Source organism: Macadamia integrifolia, chromosome 12 (assembly GCF_013358625.1).
Source record: "Macadamia integrifolia cultivar HAES 741 chromosome 12, SCU_Mint_v3, whole genome shotgun sequence".
Classification (NCBI taxonomy): Eukaryota; Viridiplantae; Streptophyta; class Magnoliopsida; order Proteales; family Proteaceae; genus Macadamia; species Macadamia integrifolia.
In genome coordinates, this window is record NC_056568.1 from 21,226,198 (window position 1) to 21,241,068 (window position 14,871).

General features: G+C 39.6%; 1 protein-coding gene across 1 annotated transcript in view; it reads right to left on the reverse strand.

Moving 5' to 3' along the window:
* LOC122057346 (guanine nucleotide exchange factor subunit RIC1-like) overlaps positions 1 to 14,871 on the reverse strand; it is a 39,567-nt gene that overhangs the window by 18,069 nt on the left and 6,627 nt on the right. The window contains exons 8-15 of the mRNA XM_042619415.1: positions 14,633 to 14,828; positions 14,314 to 14,459; positions 14,060 to 14,234; positions 13,872 to 13,925; positions 12,935 to 13,114; positions 12,552 to 12,664; positions 7,763 to 7,945; positions 772 to 829 (exon numbers count right to left, since the gene is read on the reverse strand). Of these exons, the coding sequence (XP_042475349.1) occupies positions 772 to 829; positions 7,763 to 7,945; positions 12,552 to 12,664; positions 12,935 to 13,114; positions 13,872 to 13,925; positions 14,060 to 14,234; positions 14,314 to 14,459; positions 14,633 to 14,828 (1,105 nt within the window). The remainder of the gene's footprint in view (positions 1 to 771; positions 830 to 7,762; positions 7,946 to 12,551; positions 12,665 to 12,934; positions 13,115 to 13,871; positions 13,926 to 14,059; positions 14,235 to 14,313; positions 14,460 to 14,632; positions 14,829 to 14,871) is intronic.

Here is a 14,871-nt window from a genome sequence, read left to right on the forward strand (position 1 = left end):
GAGGCTGTGAGAAACATTAACATCCATGCTGCATGTACCTCAGGAACATTACGGACACAGAGAGAGATAGAGTGATGCAGATCAAGTAAATAGATCTACTGGTGGTGGGAAAGAGAAAGAGACTGAGGAAGAGAAGAACAGAGTTTCAGAATCATGGGGGAGTGAGATATGAGAGAAGAGAGATAGAAAGAGAGAAAAACAAGGGGAAGAAGAAGAGGAGAGAGGAAAGAGAAGAAAAGGCATGGGGAAGACCACAGAAGAGAGGGAAGAGAGGAGGGTGAGCAACCTCTTTCAATCCAAACAAACTAAATCAATGCATTAATGAAAACCGTGGGGGCTTTTAGCCATTACAAGGTATTTAAGAGGAAAAAAAGAAAAAGAAAAAGATAAAGTTAAGTCACACTACAAGTCTTCCATGACTTAAACACCTATTACCAACCCTTACTTGATAAGATAACCTCAAAATTAATACTTCTCGCCCGCCATTGGCTGTAACCGGAATTTCCTAATGCAATATAAATACAAAATAAAATAAAGAAAGCAAACTCCTAAAACTGGCCCAAGGTTACTGGTTTCCAGAATAACCAGAACTGAAGCATCTCTTGGGCCAAGGCCATGGGTTGAACTAGAATTTGACCCAAACAACCCATCCCAAATTGAACCAAACCTGTCATGCATGAGAGAGTCATGATGTCGGAAAGGGCATATATAGGATGTAAGAGAGTCATGCATGAGAGCTTTATATATAGGATGGGTACAAAAGAATCTTACTAGTATATAGCAAGCTCCAGTGCGGTACCATCTCCGCTGGAAGCACTCCTCAAACAATCTACAAAATGGAGACAGATATTAGAACATAAAAGCACCTTTGGATTCTTCATCCTATAAATAAAGCTCATACTCCCTGTTGTTACATGTTTGTGGCCCTTACTTGACAGCTCAAGTTTTGGAATAAGTGGTTGTAACATGGTATCAAAGCCAAGAGGTTGGTTGTTCGATCCCTGGTAAGTGCAAGGGGTTTATGTTATGTGTTGTTATGCCCCTACGAGTTGGTTGTGACTCCTTGGTATGCAGAGTTGTGTGCGTGCGTGTGATGCGGGCCTGCACGTGTGGGGGGGTTTTGTTATGTGTTGATATGCATTAGTGGCCCTTACTTAACAACTCGATCTTTTGGGATCGACGGTTGTAACACTCCCTTCCATAGTTGTCAAGGCGTCGCCTAGGCGTCCAGGCGGTTTGCCTGGGGCCTAGGCGACAGTCGCCTTATTGCACTGCATGCCGCCTTGTGTTTTGGCACTTATTTATGACAAATATTATTTAAGTAAATGCTTTTTATATTTGTTATTTCATTTTCTTAAGATATTATTCATAAATAACCAAATACCCCCTATTTGAATCCAATAAAAATAGTTTAAAAATCAAAATCCAAAAAGATAAAAGTCAACCCCCCAGTCCAAGAAGAAAAACTGGATTTTGGTTATAGGGGCGATTTTCAACATTTAAATGCTGGAGTTTTTCTCAATTATGAAAATTTTATAAATTCTATCATGTTAAAACATTGTTAAAAACCAAAAGTCCGGTAAAATAATTTTTTGTTTTGATATCCATAAAATTATTTTCATTCAGGAGATTTTAACAGCATTCGCGCACTTAAAGATAAGTTTGACCGGAGCAAAACTTTGTCATTATAACTCAGATTTAAGTAATCTTAGACTTGTTGGAAGCTGGTTTTATATTATAACTGAGACAAAAAGTATCATGTAAAAATAATATCATTTGACCAGTCAAACTTATTATAGAACCAGAGCATCTCTCTAAATTTTATTTTTTATAACTTAATATGACTTAATGTTAATTTTTTATGATTTAATATGACTAAATGTTGATTTTTAATGACTTGATATTACTTAATCTTGATTTTTTATGACACAAGGTATATATAGCTTACTAAATAATGTTAGAAAATAGGGAAAATAAAAAATAACAATTGGTCGTCTTGTTCGCCTCAAGGCGTGCGCCTTCTCGCCTAAGCGCTTAGACAATCCTCCACCGTCTTGGTTCGCCTTGGCACCGTGACAACTATGCTCCCTTCTTGACTGAACTCATGAAACATATATACTGCTCTGTGGCTCAGCAAAGGGAAAGATAAATTCATTTGTATCAGGTAATTTGGCTCCAATAATCGACCATTAGATGACCGAATTAAAAAATATATATAAATTTAAGTCTTGTTAGTTGTTAGGCAGCATCTCGCCAAATTTTACCACTTTTACAGCCCATGCTCAGTTTTTTTTTTCTTTTCAAAGATATAATAACCCAAATAAAAATAAAAAACAATGCACTTGTCCCTCCTCCCTCATCCCGCCTCCCGCCTCCTGCCCCCTGCCCCCTGCCCCCTGCCCCCCGCCTGGGCCAATTCATCTGCAAAAGAATTGGCTGACCATATTTGCTTTTTTATGGAAATGTCGTGACATTTTCCTGTTGCCCATTTTTGTGGGGAAGAAATGGTGGGAATAAGAATCCCAACAGCCCTCTGAAGACAATAAATGAAACAACACATGTCAAGATTAAAAAAGGTATATGCATATATGTCACCATATGGAAGAGGCCTTCTGGAATGGTACGTGCCACATATCACGTGAGTGCTGCGATGAAACATATCAAAACATTTTGCAGCTACCCATCAGTATCAAGTCTCGATACAATAAGACCAATACAGTCTGATACATATTGAGATTGGCCATGTCAATACAATACAGAACCAATACTCAAATATTTATGTACAGAACTATACCAAATCAATACAACACCAATAGAGAACCTACAAACTAGATACACAACTGCCAAAACCCCGAAATTCCAGCTTTTTGAAAGAAAAATTCTTCCTACTCTAATTTTTTCGCCAAAAACCTAAGTAGATCCCATCTACACTCAAAAATGCCCTAGGGTGAGTGATTAAACAAGCACAAATTTCCACTGAATAATGAAAATTTGAATCACATAATTTTTCTTTTTCAATTCTTCTTGCTTAATTGCTTCTTATTATTTAGTAATAGGTTTGATATTGCACCTTCCGATGAAGATTTGAATCATAGTTGCCATAGCATCTAGGCGACGGGCTTGAACGCAAGGCGACACCAACAAGGCCCCTCGCCTAGGCAATGCCTAGACAACCATGATTTGAATCACAGCGATGATGCAAAGGCAAAAACAACCTTATATTGGTTGGATATCATTATTTATTTCTTGTTTATAGTGTACAATGCTTAATTTTAAGGATAAAATAGACGACTAGACCGTCTAGATTCATTGTATGTTAGGATAAGTTCTATGACTCAATCTTACCTAACATACCATATTTGTAATTGCTATTATCTCTATAAATAAAACCGGCCTCTATCATTTAGGACAAACCAATTCATTCTCTCAACCTTTTCTTCTCTTCTTCTCAACTTCGTATCAAAGGCCAATATTTTGGGTATTTTTTTCTCCTCTACTAAAAGAGGTCAGCCCTATGTAACTAGAGGCTACAATCTCCCAAGGCTGAGCATGGTCAACTGAGACGTGCCACCTCCACTTATCCACTGACTAAACTATGACCCTGTGCCCTCACTTCATCCTGCCATTGACCTCCACAAGAAACTAAGTGGGGGGCTAAGTTTGGCCTTGACGACCCGACCCCACCCTGGCCCGCCCTGAGCCCGAACTGGGCCTGCACTATGATTTCTAACCTTGAGGGGGGGTTAGGGTTGAAAAGCACTAACCTTGGGTCAGGGTTGGGACAGGCCTGGGTTAAGGCCTAAGCCAAGCCCAGCACAGCCCAGCTCAATCTAGCCCTGATTTTAACTTTGATTTAAATAATATAATTTAGGGCTGCCATCCTATCCTATTATTCAGAATAATGAAATCTAGATCATTGATTTTTATGGTCAGATATCCTAAACATCTATTATTGTGTTGCACTTCATAATTTTAATTGTGTATTGATCATTTGATCTATTGGTGCTTCTTTTCTTTTATTATTATTTTTTAATGCATAGAACACAAATGGCAAAAACAAGGTCAATCAGGATGACGCTAGCAAAAATCAAGGCCAACCCGGCCCAATCATGGTCAATTAGGGCCAGGTTGGGTTGGCATGAACCATGTAGGGTTGGGCCTAGGTTGAGTTTTGGGGACCTAGGGTTGGGCTAGGGTTTTAAGAAACCCGACCCTGTTTCACCCCAAGAACTAAGGCTCACAGTCACTCCCTGCCAGAACAACTCAACCTTGTCCCAACTAAATGGGGTCGGCTACATGGATTTGTGCAAAGATAAAATAAGAATACTAATAGTATAAGGAAAGGGACAGAACAACAACTAAGTAAAATCCCACTTAAATGGAGTTAGCTACATGGATCCTTGCCCTCTGATCAGCTCTATTTGATGTCATACTTGGGAGGCAAGACCTAAACTATGCATACCTTTCCTCACTACTTCTCCTATAGTCATTTTAGACTTGCCCAAGGCCTCTGTTGAACATAGTCATGCCACCTCAAACGAATTTCTCGAAGCTTATAATGAAAATTGGGAAAACTCCCAAATCAGCTCTAAATCTCTAATATAGTCATTCCTTACTTTATCCTTTCTAGTTTTTCGGAACATACATCTTAACATCCTCATCTCTGCTACACATAGCTTATCTATATGAAGCTTCTTAACTGCCAACATTCCACCCCATACATCATAGTTGGTCGTACAAGTGTCCTATAGAATTTTCCTTTAAGCTTTAAAGGGATATGTCTATCACACAACACTCCTCACGCACCTCTCCACTTCATCCATCCCACTTTATTCTCTATGAACATCATCCTCTATATCACCTTCTTGATTTATGATTGACCCCAAATATCTAAAATAATCATTTTGCGGCATCTCTCTCCTCAATTTTCACCATTTTGTTATCCATCTTAGTGTAACTAAAGTTACACACCATATACTCCATCTTCGTTCAACTTATTTCAAAACCTCTTGATTCCAAGGTTGATCTCCATAACTCCAACATAGCATTACTCCCAACTTTTGTCTCATCCACTAAAACAATGTCATCAGCAATGAACATACATCACGGAACCTCATCTCGAATGTTCTTGGTTAAATCATCTATGATAAGCGAAAACAAATAAGGGCTTACAGATGATCCTTGATGTAGCCCAATTGTAATTAGGAATTCACTGCCTTGACTCCCACGGTTCTCACACTAGTCACCACATCCCCATACATATCTTTAATTACATCAACATATTTACTTGACACCTTCTCTTCTCTAGTACGTCTCAGATTAATCCTCTAGGACTTTGTCATAGGCTTATCTAGGTCAATAAAGACCGTATGGAGATCCTTTTGCAAGCTCTAAATTTTTCCATAAGCCTCTTGAGTAAGTAAATAGCTTCTATCAGGGATTTACCTGGCATAAAACCAAAGCATAGTCAACTGAGATGTACCTCCTCCAATTACCTACTGACTCGATTATGGCCCCGCACTCTCATTTCATCCCGCCGTCCACAAGGCAATTATCGACCTCCACATGGCACTAAGGCCCACCATCGCTCCATATTGGAGAGTTCTAAAAAAGAGAAGAAAAGGTTGAGATAATGAATTAGCTTGTCTTGGATGACAGAGGGTGATCTTTTTTTTTATAGAGATGATAGCCATTACAAATATGGTATGTTAGGCAAGATAGAGTCATAGCTCTTATCCTAACATACAATGAATCTAGACGGTCTAGTCATCTAGTCTATCCTCAACACTTTTACACTTAATTTTTATGTATCATATCCATGAATATCAAAGCGTATCTAGCATCTTCGAGATGTCTCTTAAAAATGGGTTCTAATATGCTGCCTAATACCAATACTTGATCCCTTGCTGCCACCTCAATTGGAACATGTAAAATATATCAATAGGACTCCTTAATACCAAATGAAAATGACACATTAACCAAGTTTCTTTTACCTAATGATCAAATAGCTGACTAAATGAACCCTGGTTTGGTTGCAACATGCATCCTTTGATCCTTCTCAAGATACTTTGCCCTTGTGTATGTGATGCAATTCAAAAGAACAGGAAAGCCAGCAACAAACCAGGAAATCAAACTAGACCAAGGAAGGACTATATGCACCACCGCCTTACTTTTTTATGGACTTACTAATATTACGGATTTAAATCCTATCCGTGATTAAATAGTTAGTTTCTTACCAAAAAATAAAAAAAGTTTCTCTTTTGTTAAGGTTCTAAAATAGTTTCTATTTGAAGAAGACTTAAGCTATGAGAGATTCTCCCTACCATACATAGGGGTTTCCTATTTTTCTTATGTCCATGAAGTTATAAATAAAGAGTAAGGGATCATACCAACTACAAACGATTTGAACACTTTTTTAAGCTTATGCTAGCTGATTTCTGTGAAATTCTGAATTCCTTTGTTGTGAGATGTGGATAAACCCTTTGATGGGATGCCAAGTTGGACTGGTGAGATCCTAGTCAAGTTCTAGGTGGGAAGCCTAGTTTGTCTTCTCCTTTTTCTTTTTTGTTTTTTTGGGTGAATATGTCCTTTATTTTATTCTTCATTCCCAAGATTTCCAACAAGGTTCACCACAACAGCCCATTGATCCCTATCTTTGGTGGCGGTTCTCTTCCCAAGCTTGAGTGCTTGTTTAACAAACCACTCCTTACATTATTCAAGATTGCATATGATCAAATCTACATGGATTGTTTACCCAAAAAATATGGATTTAGGGTATCAATAGACGAATATCCAAATCAAAGATTCTAATACTGCAAATTCAATGATAATGATGGCAATGTTCACACATGTAGTCAGAAGTAGTTGATTCATGAGTATTCAAAAATATTTTGTAGTGTGACTTAATCAATGGTTGACATTCATTGCAATACCTTCAATATTTTTCTCTTTTTTTTTATTTATTTATTTTTTTTCATATGCTGTGCTCCCATAACTAGAATCTTTTCTTCTCACACATTCATGACTACAGCAAAAACCTCTGAAAAAAATGTCACTTTTGACACGAACATCTTCGGTATGAACTTCTGTTTTTTGCCAACCACTAGTTGAAATGTTCAATATACATATATATATATATATATATATATAAGTGAACAGTAAGGTTGCTCCATTGTGAGGAAATAGTCACGGGTTCAAGTCAGGAAACAGCATCTCCACAAAATGGGGGTAAGGCTGCGTACATTATGACCCCACAGTGGCGGGAGCCTCGTGCATTGGGTATACCCTTTATACACACACACACACACACACACACACACACACACACACACACACACACACATATATATACATGAGTCTACTTGTCTACTGATGTCAATGGAGCAGGTCAAACGCAAAGCCTGAACAGTTTAACCCGCCTCCTGTAGGCTTTGGTATGACCCTGATAGCCTATGCAGGTTTAGAATGTAAAATATCCTGGGACCTACTCTACAATACCTTGCCACTGGTTACCTAGAAAATCAGCAAGTCCCTTATGCTCGGTGTTACGGTTCAAGTTAGTGTTAAAATTTTCCTAATATGCATTTTTTTTTTTTCCGATAAGCCATCTTTTCCTCGAATGGGAATGGTGAAAGCTCAGATTCATGAAGAACCAATAATGTAGTACTTTGCATGGAAAGAAATAACAAACAGTTCAAGAAGTTCCATATTATCTCACTACGAGATGCACAATAAAAAACAAATAAAAAGAAGTGAAACATACTCGGTTGATCTGCCGGCAGCAGCAAACAAATCTGCCCAATGTCGCCCATCAGTTTTTCTAGCCACACTTACAACAACATCAAGATATTCAGGAAAATTTCTGATCAAATCACAGGTCTTCTCCAAAAGAGAGATGCTTGTAGTGTTTTTAGGAACTGAGTTCTGGTTCTTGTTTGCATTTTTCCTGCGAGGAAGTAGTTATCAACTACATAAGTTATTTATCAAGGGGGAAAAGTAGGTACCATATATGTTACAGATAGTGCTCAACAAAGAGGGGGGAAAGCATGAAAGGCCGAAAACAAGCATAATTTCTTGCCATGTAGACATGTAATGAACAAAATGTCCACACTCCATCCACCCCTCCCTAATAAATAAATATTGGGGGGGGGGGGGGAGGAGGAGCTGTCTCAACAACACAAATCCGCACACATGCAATTAATAGTGTGGGAAATTCCAGTTCAAGAAAGTAAAAAGAAGGGGTATTTTAAAGTTTCCTATTTTGATTTATTTGGTAGTACAGTTTATTCTAGCCTTCCAATTCCATGTTTGGAATCTTTTTTCAAGTAGCTTGGTGCAGGTTCTTTTAGGTTTCTTAGTCATATAGAGTCTATTGACCCAATTAGGAGACTGAAGTCTTATTCCTGGCACTTTATTTAGGGTTAAGACTTGTTTTTGGTGTCATTAGTAAGGTTTTTAAGCTACTGGTCTGACAAGCAATATCTTGTGAAGCTAATGATTTCCAGAAAGTTATACCCAAAATAGTGGAAGACCATCTGTCTGTGATGGATTATATATATTTTCATCATATCAGACATCAAAAGAGGCTGGACAAATAGCCGGACCTTTATTGAGGGTTAAACCTGATTTTGGTGTCATTAGAAAGGTTTTTGAGCTACTGGTCTGACAAAACCAATATCTTGTGAAGCTAATGCTTTCAGGAAAGTTATAGCCAAAATACTGGAAGACCATCTGCCTGTGATTTCAAACAGCACTCTATTTGAAAGGATGTGATCACAGTATCACCTCTCCCGGTTTGGGTACTTCAGGCATAGGTCCAATTGCAATTGTCAGCTTGTAACTTCTAAAAATATTGAAATATTGATCCCAATTACCATGCATAGGTGGTTATTGATCCTGATCACATATTTGGGGGCACCCTTGTATATGGGAAGACTTACGGTCAGGTTTTATATATATGGTGAGAGCTAGGGTGCCGGGTTGGAAAGGGAATCTCTTATCCACAGGAGGAAGACTTACTCTTCTTCAACATGTGCTCTCATTTATGCCAACGTAAACTCTTTCCAGTTTAGACGCTCCTATAACGGTTATGCAAAAATTCTATCGCATCAGTGCAGATTTCCTATGGGGCTCTTTGGAGTTTGGCAAGCGCCATCACTGGGTGGGTTAGCATAAAATTTGTAGGCCTTTGCCCGAGGGAGGTCTTGGGGTTCATCTTCTAAAGAATATTAATACCTCTATGCATCTAAAGGGGTTATGGCGCATTCTATCTGAGAATTCCATCTGGAGCTCTTTCTTTAGGACTAAATTTTAAAGGGAGAACATATCGCCCTCGCTTCCCAAAGAAGGGTGGGCTATAAAACTTGGCGAAAGACTTTGGATCTTAAAGATTTTATCTTCTCCAAATATAAATGGTTGGTGGTGCGTGGCAAGGTGAATTTTTAGTTAGATAATTGGTTGGGCATTGGTCCTTTTATAGACTATGTTGATGGCACTATGTATATTGACCTTAATACACATGTGAAGGATGTGTTCAATACGGAAGGGCTTGGAAATCAAGATTATTTGAATCTCATTGATTCTCAGGAGATTCGTGAGAACATCATAAACTCGAAGGTCAAGTTGTCATGCAGGATGGATAGACTGGTTTGGATCCCAACGAGCGATGGTAATTTTTCTACTAAATCGGCATGGTACGAAGTACGTAACCATTTCCCGACAGTTTCCTATGATAGATGGATATGGAATGGGTCCATGCCTCCAAAAATAGTTTTTTTCTCTTGGCAGATCATTAATGGGAGAATCCCTACCGATGATACTTTGATAAAGATCGGATCGCTATGGTGTATAAATGTATTTGTTGCAGATCCCCTTGGAGGGAAACGTCTGGGCATGTTAACCATGGGGGCTACTGCTTCCAAGGTTTGGGACTTTTTTAGTTGCCTCATGGGTGTGGAGCTAATTCGTACTCAGCAGCTAGGATCTAGGATATTATTCTGGTAATCCCATGCAAGTGCTAGAGGTATTTGTGAATATATCATGGCTTTGCCTCCTTCGTTCATCATATGGGAACTATGGAAGGAAAGAAATGATAGGAGACATGATGAAAAGCCTTGTGCCTCCTATATGGTTATTGAAAACATCAAGGAATGGATTCGAGAACTCCATTTGACAAAGAAATTCAATATAAACCTCTATCAATGAAGGAAATCCTCGTCTTGTAGGTATTCACGTTAAATCCTCCATCGATAACTTCTAGAATCCCTATTCCAATTTATTTTTTTGGGTGGGTAGTACATGCATGAAAAGGAGTGGAGATATAATTCCAAAGGGGAAGTTACAAACCCAATAAGGGATACAAAAGCCCATAAAGGGCTCCAATCAAGGCCCACATGGCCTCAAAGAATTTTTACAGTCCGGCCCGGATGCCAAACAGAGAAGGGCAAATCAGTCCAAACCGGGAAGAGAAGCACAAACCCTAATCCTAATATCTAAACACAACATTACCTAGCCGCCAACACGAAGGAGTACCGCCGAAGAAGAGGCAGCCACAGTGGAGCACTGGCCTTGCGGAGGGCCACAGCCAAGCGGGCAGTTGGCCAAGCGGATGGGGTCCCCAAAGCGAAAGGGTGCCAACCTTTCTAAGGGCAACAACATAGTGGCTGCCCACCAAGAGCTGCCTAGCAAGCTGGTGTCGAAGAGGCTGCTGCCGATTGGGACAAAAAGTCCAAACCACAGACCAACAAGCAGGCTACAGGCGACCAAAAGGCCCAGCAAGGTAGCTAGACAACGAGGGTGGAGGCCCACGAAGCGAGTAGGCGGACAGACAGGCAACCACAAAAGGGTTACAACCAACGGGACAGCAGGCCTTGCGAGTGGCATCCAAAAGGGCTGCATGCATGATGTGCAGCCAACCAAGAAGTAGAACTGATGGAGCAGACGAGCCAGCGAACAGACCAAACGAACCTGATGGAAGGGCAGACATCAGCAGGCCTGGCGGGACGGCGACTAGAAAGAAGCTAGCCCAGAAGGGGCCAGCACCAAGTCATCTACTGGCCAAGCAACGCAGGCGGCCCACAGGAAAACGAGCCAAGTGGTTGCAACAGCCTCAACTCCGATCGAGATGACCGACACAAGCAACAGCAGGAAAAGAAGGGAAAGGGAGTGAAGAAGGAACAAGGTTGAGGGAGAGATAAAAAGCAGAAGAAAGGAGAGGGAAAGGGGAGACCGACACTAGCAACAGTGAGAGAAGAAGGGAAAGGGAGTGGAGATTCAGAAGAAGGGGAAGAATAGCGAGAGAAGGCATAGGGAGAGGGAAAGAGGAGGAGGGAGGAGGGAGGAGGGAGGAGGGAGGAGGGAGGAGGGAGGGGGGAGCAGCCCAGCCTCATGGCCAGGCTGCTCCAAGCAGCAGCAGTTTCCTTGGCTTCGATTTGGTCACTACTCGCTAGGGTTTTGGGAGCAAGGTTTTTCACAAATGTGGCATTTAACAGATGAAGGTTGTGTCACTGCCTGCCTCTATTCCAATTTACTGGAACCCTCCAGTTTATTCTGTGAAATTGAATGTGGATGAGGCAAGTATGGGGGACCTGGATATCAGTGGGGGAGGTGGTATGATCAGGAACTTTGGAGGGGAAGTTCAAGCAGCATTTTCCAACTTTTATGGGATCTGTGCTAATAGTGGCGGAATTAAGAGCGCTCAGAGATGGGCTAAAATTATGTGAGGAAATGGGGCTATATGATGTCTATCTCAATTCTGATTCCACTGACGTACCCAGTGCACAAGGCTCCCGCATGTGCGAGGTCCGGGGGCGAGAATTTATCAATTATGATTCCACTCTCATTGTGAAATTTGTGACCCAAAAACCTGCAATCTGTGGAGCTGCTAGTATTGGTTTCAAGAAGTTATCTCACTATGTGATTCGATTGGTGCCCAAATCTCTTTCTCGTACAGGGAAAGTAATGGGTCAGCAGATTGGTTGGCAAATTTGGTTGGTGAAACTTTAAACTCCTCTACTTTTGAGGGTGATGCTTCTATACCAAGGGATCTTATTCATATTACAAGGGAAGAGAAAGCTGGTCTCCAAATTTTTCATATGTAATGTATGTTTTCTTTATTTTTTTTGGGATGGGTTTCAGTTGTGAGGGTGAGCATCTTTGTGCTTTGGTTAGGGGTAAGGTGGGTTATGTCCCTCCCCCCAATCCTTCGTATTTCTTCTATTGAGTTTTTTAATAAAATCTTAGGGGCTGCCCCGGGTCCCAGGTAATATTCAGGATAAAAAAATAAAAGAGCCTAGTTTTCCCCACTGCCATTGGGATTCAAACTCTTAAGTTCCTTCAGTACAAAAACAACCAGTGATCTTTGAGCTCATATCATTTATTGCATTTTCTCTAATCTGATATTGGTTCCGCTTGCATAAATTCAGCCATTTTGCAGGATTCCATTAACTAACAGAAACTATTAAGAACTTCCAGTTATAACTAGGAAGCCACCTCCAGTTAGATAAAAATCCACCACAAGTGTCACCAGTTAAAATTCTTAGCACACAAAATACCTTGATATCTCCGCATCAAATACAGTAAAAAGTAGCCACTCCAGACAGTGGGAAAAATGAGGCTTTTCAGTGGATAAACGTGCTAACCGTAAAGCTTCCTCCTTTTTGTCTCTCTGGTTAACAAGAAGAAAGGAAAAGAGTTAATGTCTTCCAGTAAACAGGATCCTAGATCATGTAGCAATAACAACCCCCACCCAAAAAAATATATATATAAAAAGGCATGGTTTGTAATTGAAAAGAAACATCAGCACAGTTCATGAGTATAATGAAAGGAGAAAGTAAACGAATTCTATTTTTTACGGAGAACACCAAACGTAACAATAGTATTTCATAAACATGAACATTCAAGATCTGCTGATGGCAGGAAGGGGATCAAACAATACCTGAAGAAGGTGTCGCAGTAGACAGTGCAAAATAGTTTGAGCTTGAGGAGAAGGCTCAAAACATGGGAACTCTGTGGATGCTGAAAATGACATTCTCTGGGAAACACCGACTACAATCCCAGCATTTGAAAGAAGCCCTAGAGGGTAGACCTCACGATCAAATTCCAGCTCAGGGTCCAGCTAGAGAACATATAGCACGAAAAGAATTAATGTAGAAAACCCAACTTAGAACAGTTAATAAATTAACCAGATGGAATACCTAATTTCCAACAACTTTTTTTTTTTTTTTGGGGTTGGGGTGGGGGTGTGGGGGAACTTTATTTGATTCAAATAAACAGATTGAACACTTAATTTCCAGCAGCTTTATTTGATTCACCTATAGAAATGAAACATCAGAACTTAACTTTAACCATTTGCCTACCCAGACCACTGTAGAGAACCCCAAATGACTACATAACAAAATGCTGACAAGATCTTTAAAACTAGTGATACAGAATAACGCTTATATCTATATTATCAAAGATAAGAGTGTAAAAGAGAAACGTTCAGATAAGCAGCACAACAGCACCGCAACCTAAAATTAGAAGGCATGACATTCGAGTATATCTATTTTCTTATAGATTTCATTGACTAAGACACATTAATTACCAACTAATGAATCCAGTTTCTTCAAGCAGTGCTCACCCTAGCCCACCTAGCCACTCCCAAATCCCAAAGAAAAAAGTTACCTTTTTATTATATTTTCAAGTTGAAAATTTCCATCTTGAAATTCACAAAATAAATCTTACTGAAATTCTAAGAAATTTTATAGAAAACTTTTTAAAAGAAAAATTCTTGAGATAAAGAAAAGTAGATGTCCATAATAATCTCCAAAATAACCACTAGGATCTGTACAATACCTAAACAATAGACTACTATGAAATGGAAAAATAAGTACCTGCAAGAAATCCTCCTGCTTAAAGGCATCAACACCAGGAGATGGATACCATACCTGTAATGATAAGCTTCCAAGAAGAATTTATATCAGACAAATAAAGCAGACAATACTAGGATTGAAAATTTTACAATATAAAAACAATGCAATAAAGAACTTTAAAATAATATAGATCCATACAGTTTTGTTACCTGCATTCCTCGGTGACCATAATCTAACCAAGCAACTTCCTCAATGAGGTTTGCTTTCTCATCAGATTGACCACAAGTAACCCAAAATAATTCAACTGAATCTGTGAGCTCCCGCTCACGCCCGTCATCCAAATCAAGTAGTGAAAGCTCCCCATTAGTTCGTAATACCAAGCATCTGGCATACATGAACCCCATTTAGCTCCCAAAGATGCAATAGAAACTCAATTATCATCTCAAAGGGCAAGCACAAATACCTAGAAGGCTGACTAAGTAAGGAATCTGATGAAGATGAAAGAAGGTTCTTCGAGATGCATTCTTTTGGAAGCTGATCTGGAATGAAGCGCATCGCAGCAGGATGGCTCTTTGCAGTCATGATTGAAAGCTCTCGTACTGTAGAAAGCTGTTTGTCATTTTATTACTTACAAATGCATAGAAGATTAATGTTCCAGCTACAACATCTCCATACAAATTAGAAGACAAAACCTCAATGACTTGCATGAGTTGCATCTCCCTAAGAAACGAAAACAACTCACTGCCATTAACAGGGTCATTAAAGAAGTAAGTCATCTCTACCTCTAAAGTTGGAGTATTAGAAGGTGATAAATCACCAGAAATCTTCACATGGAAAATATGCACATCGAATGGACGGTAAGTTACAAGCAAATAATCTTGAAAGACATCCATGACCATTGGCTTGCCAAGTAACGATTTGCGACAAAGTAAAGAGCTCTGATCAAGGTGATATCTTGGATAAAAAAGCAATTCGTAACTGCAAAGCACAATTAATTTGTTATTATTGATAAAATCTAAGT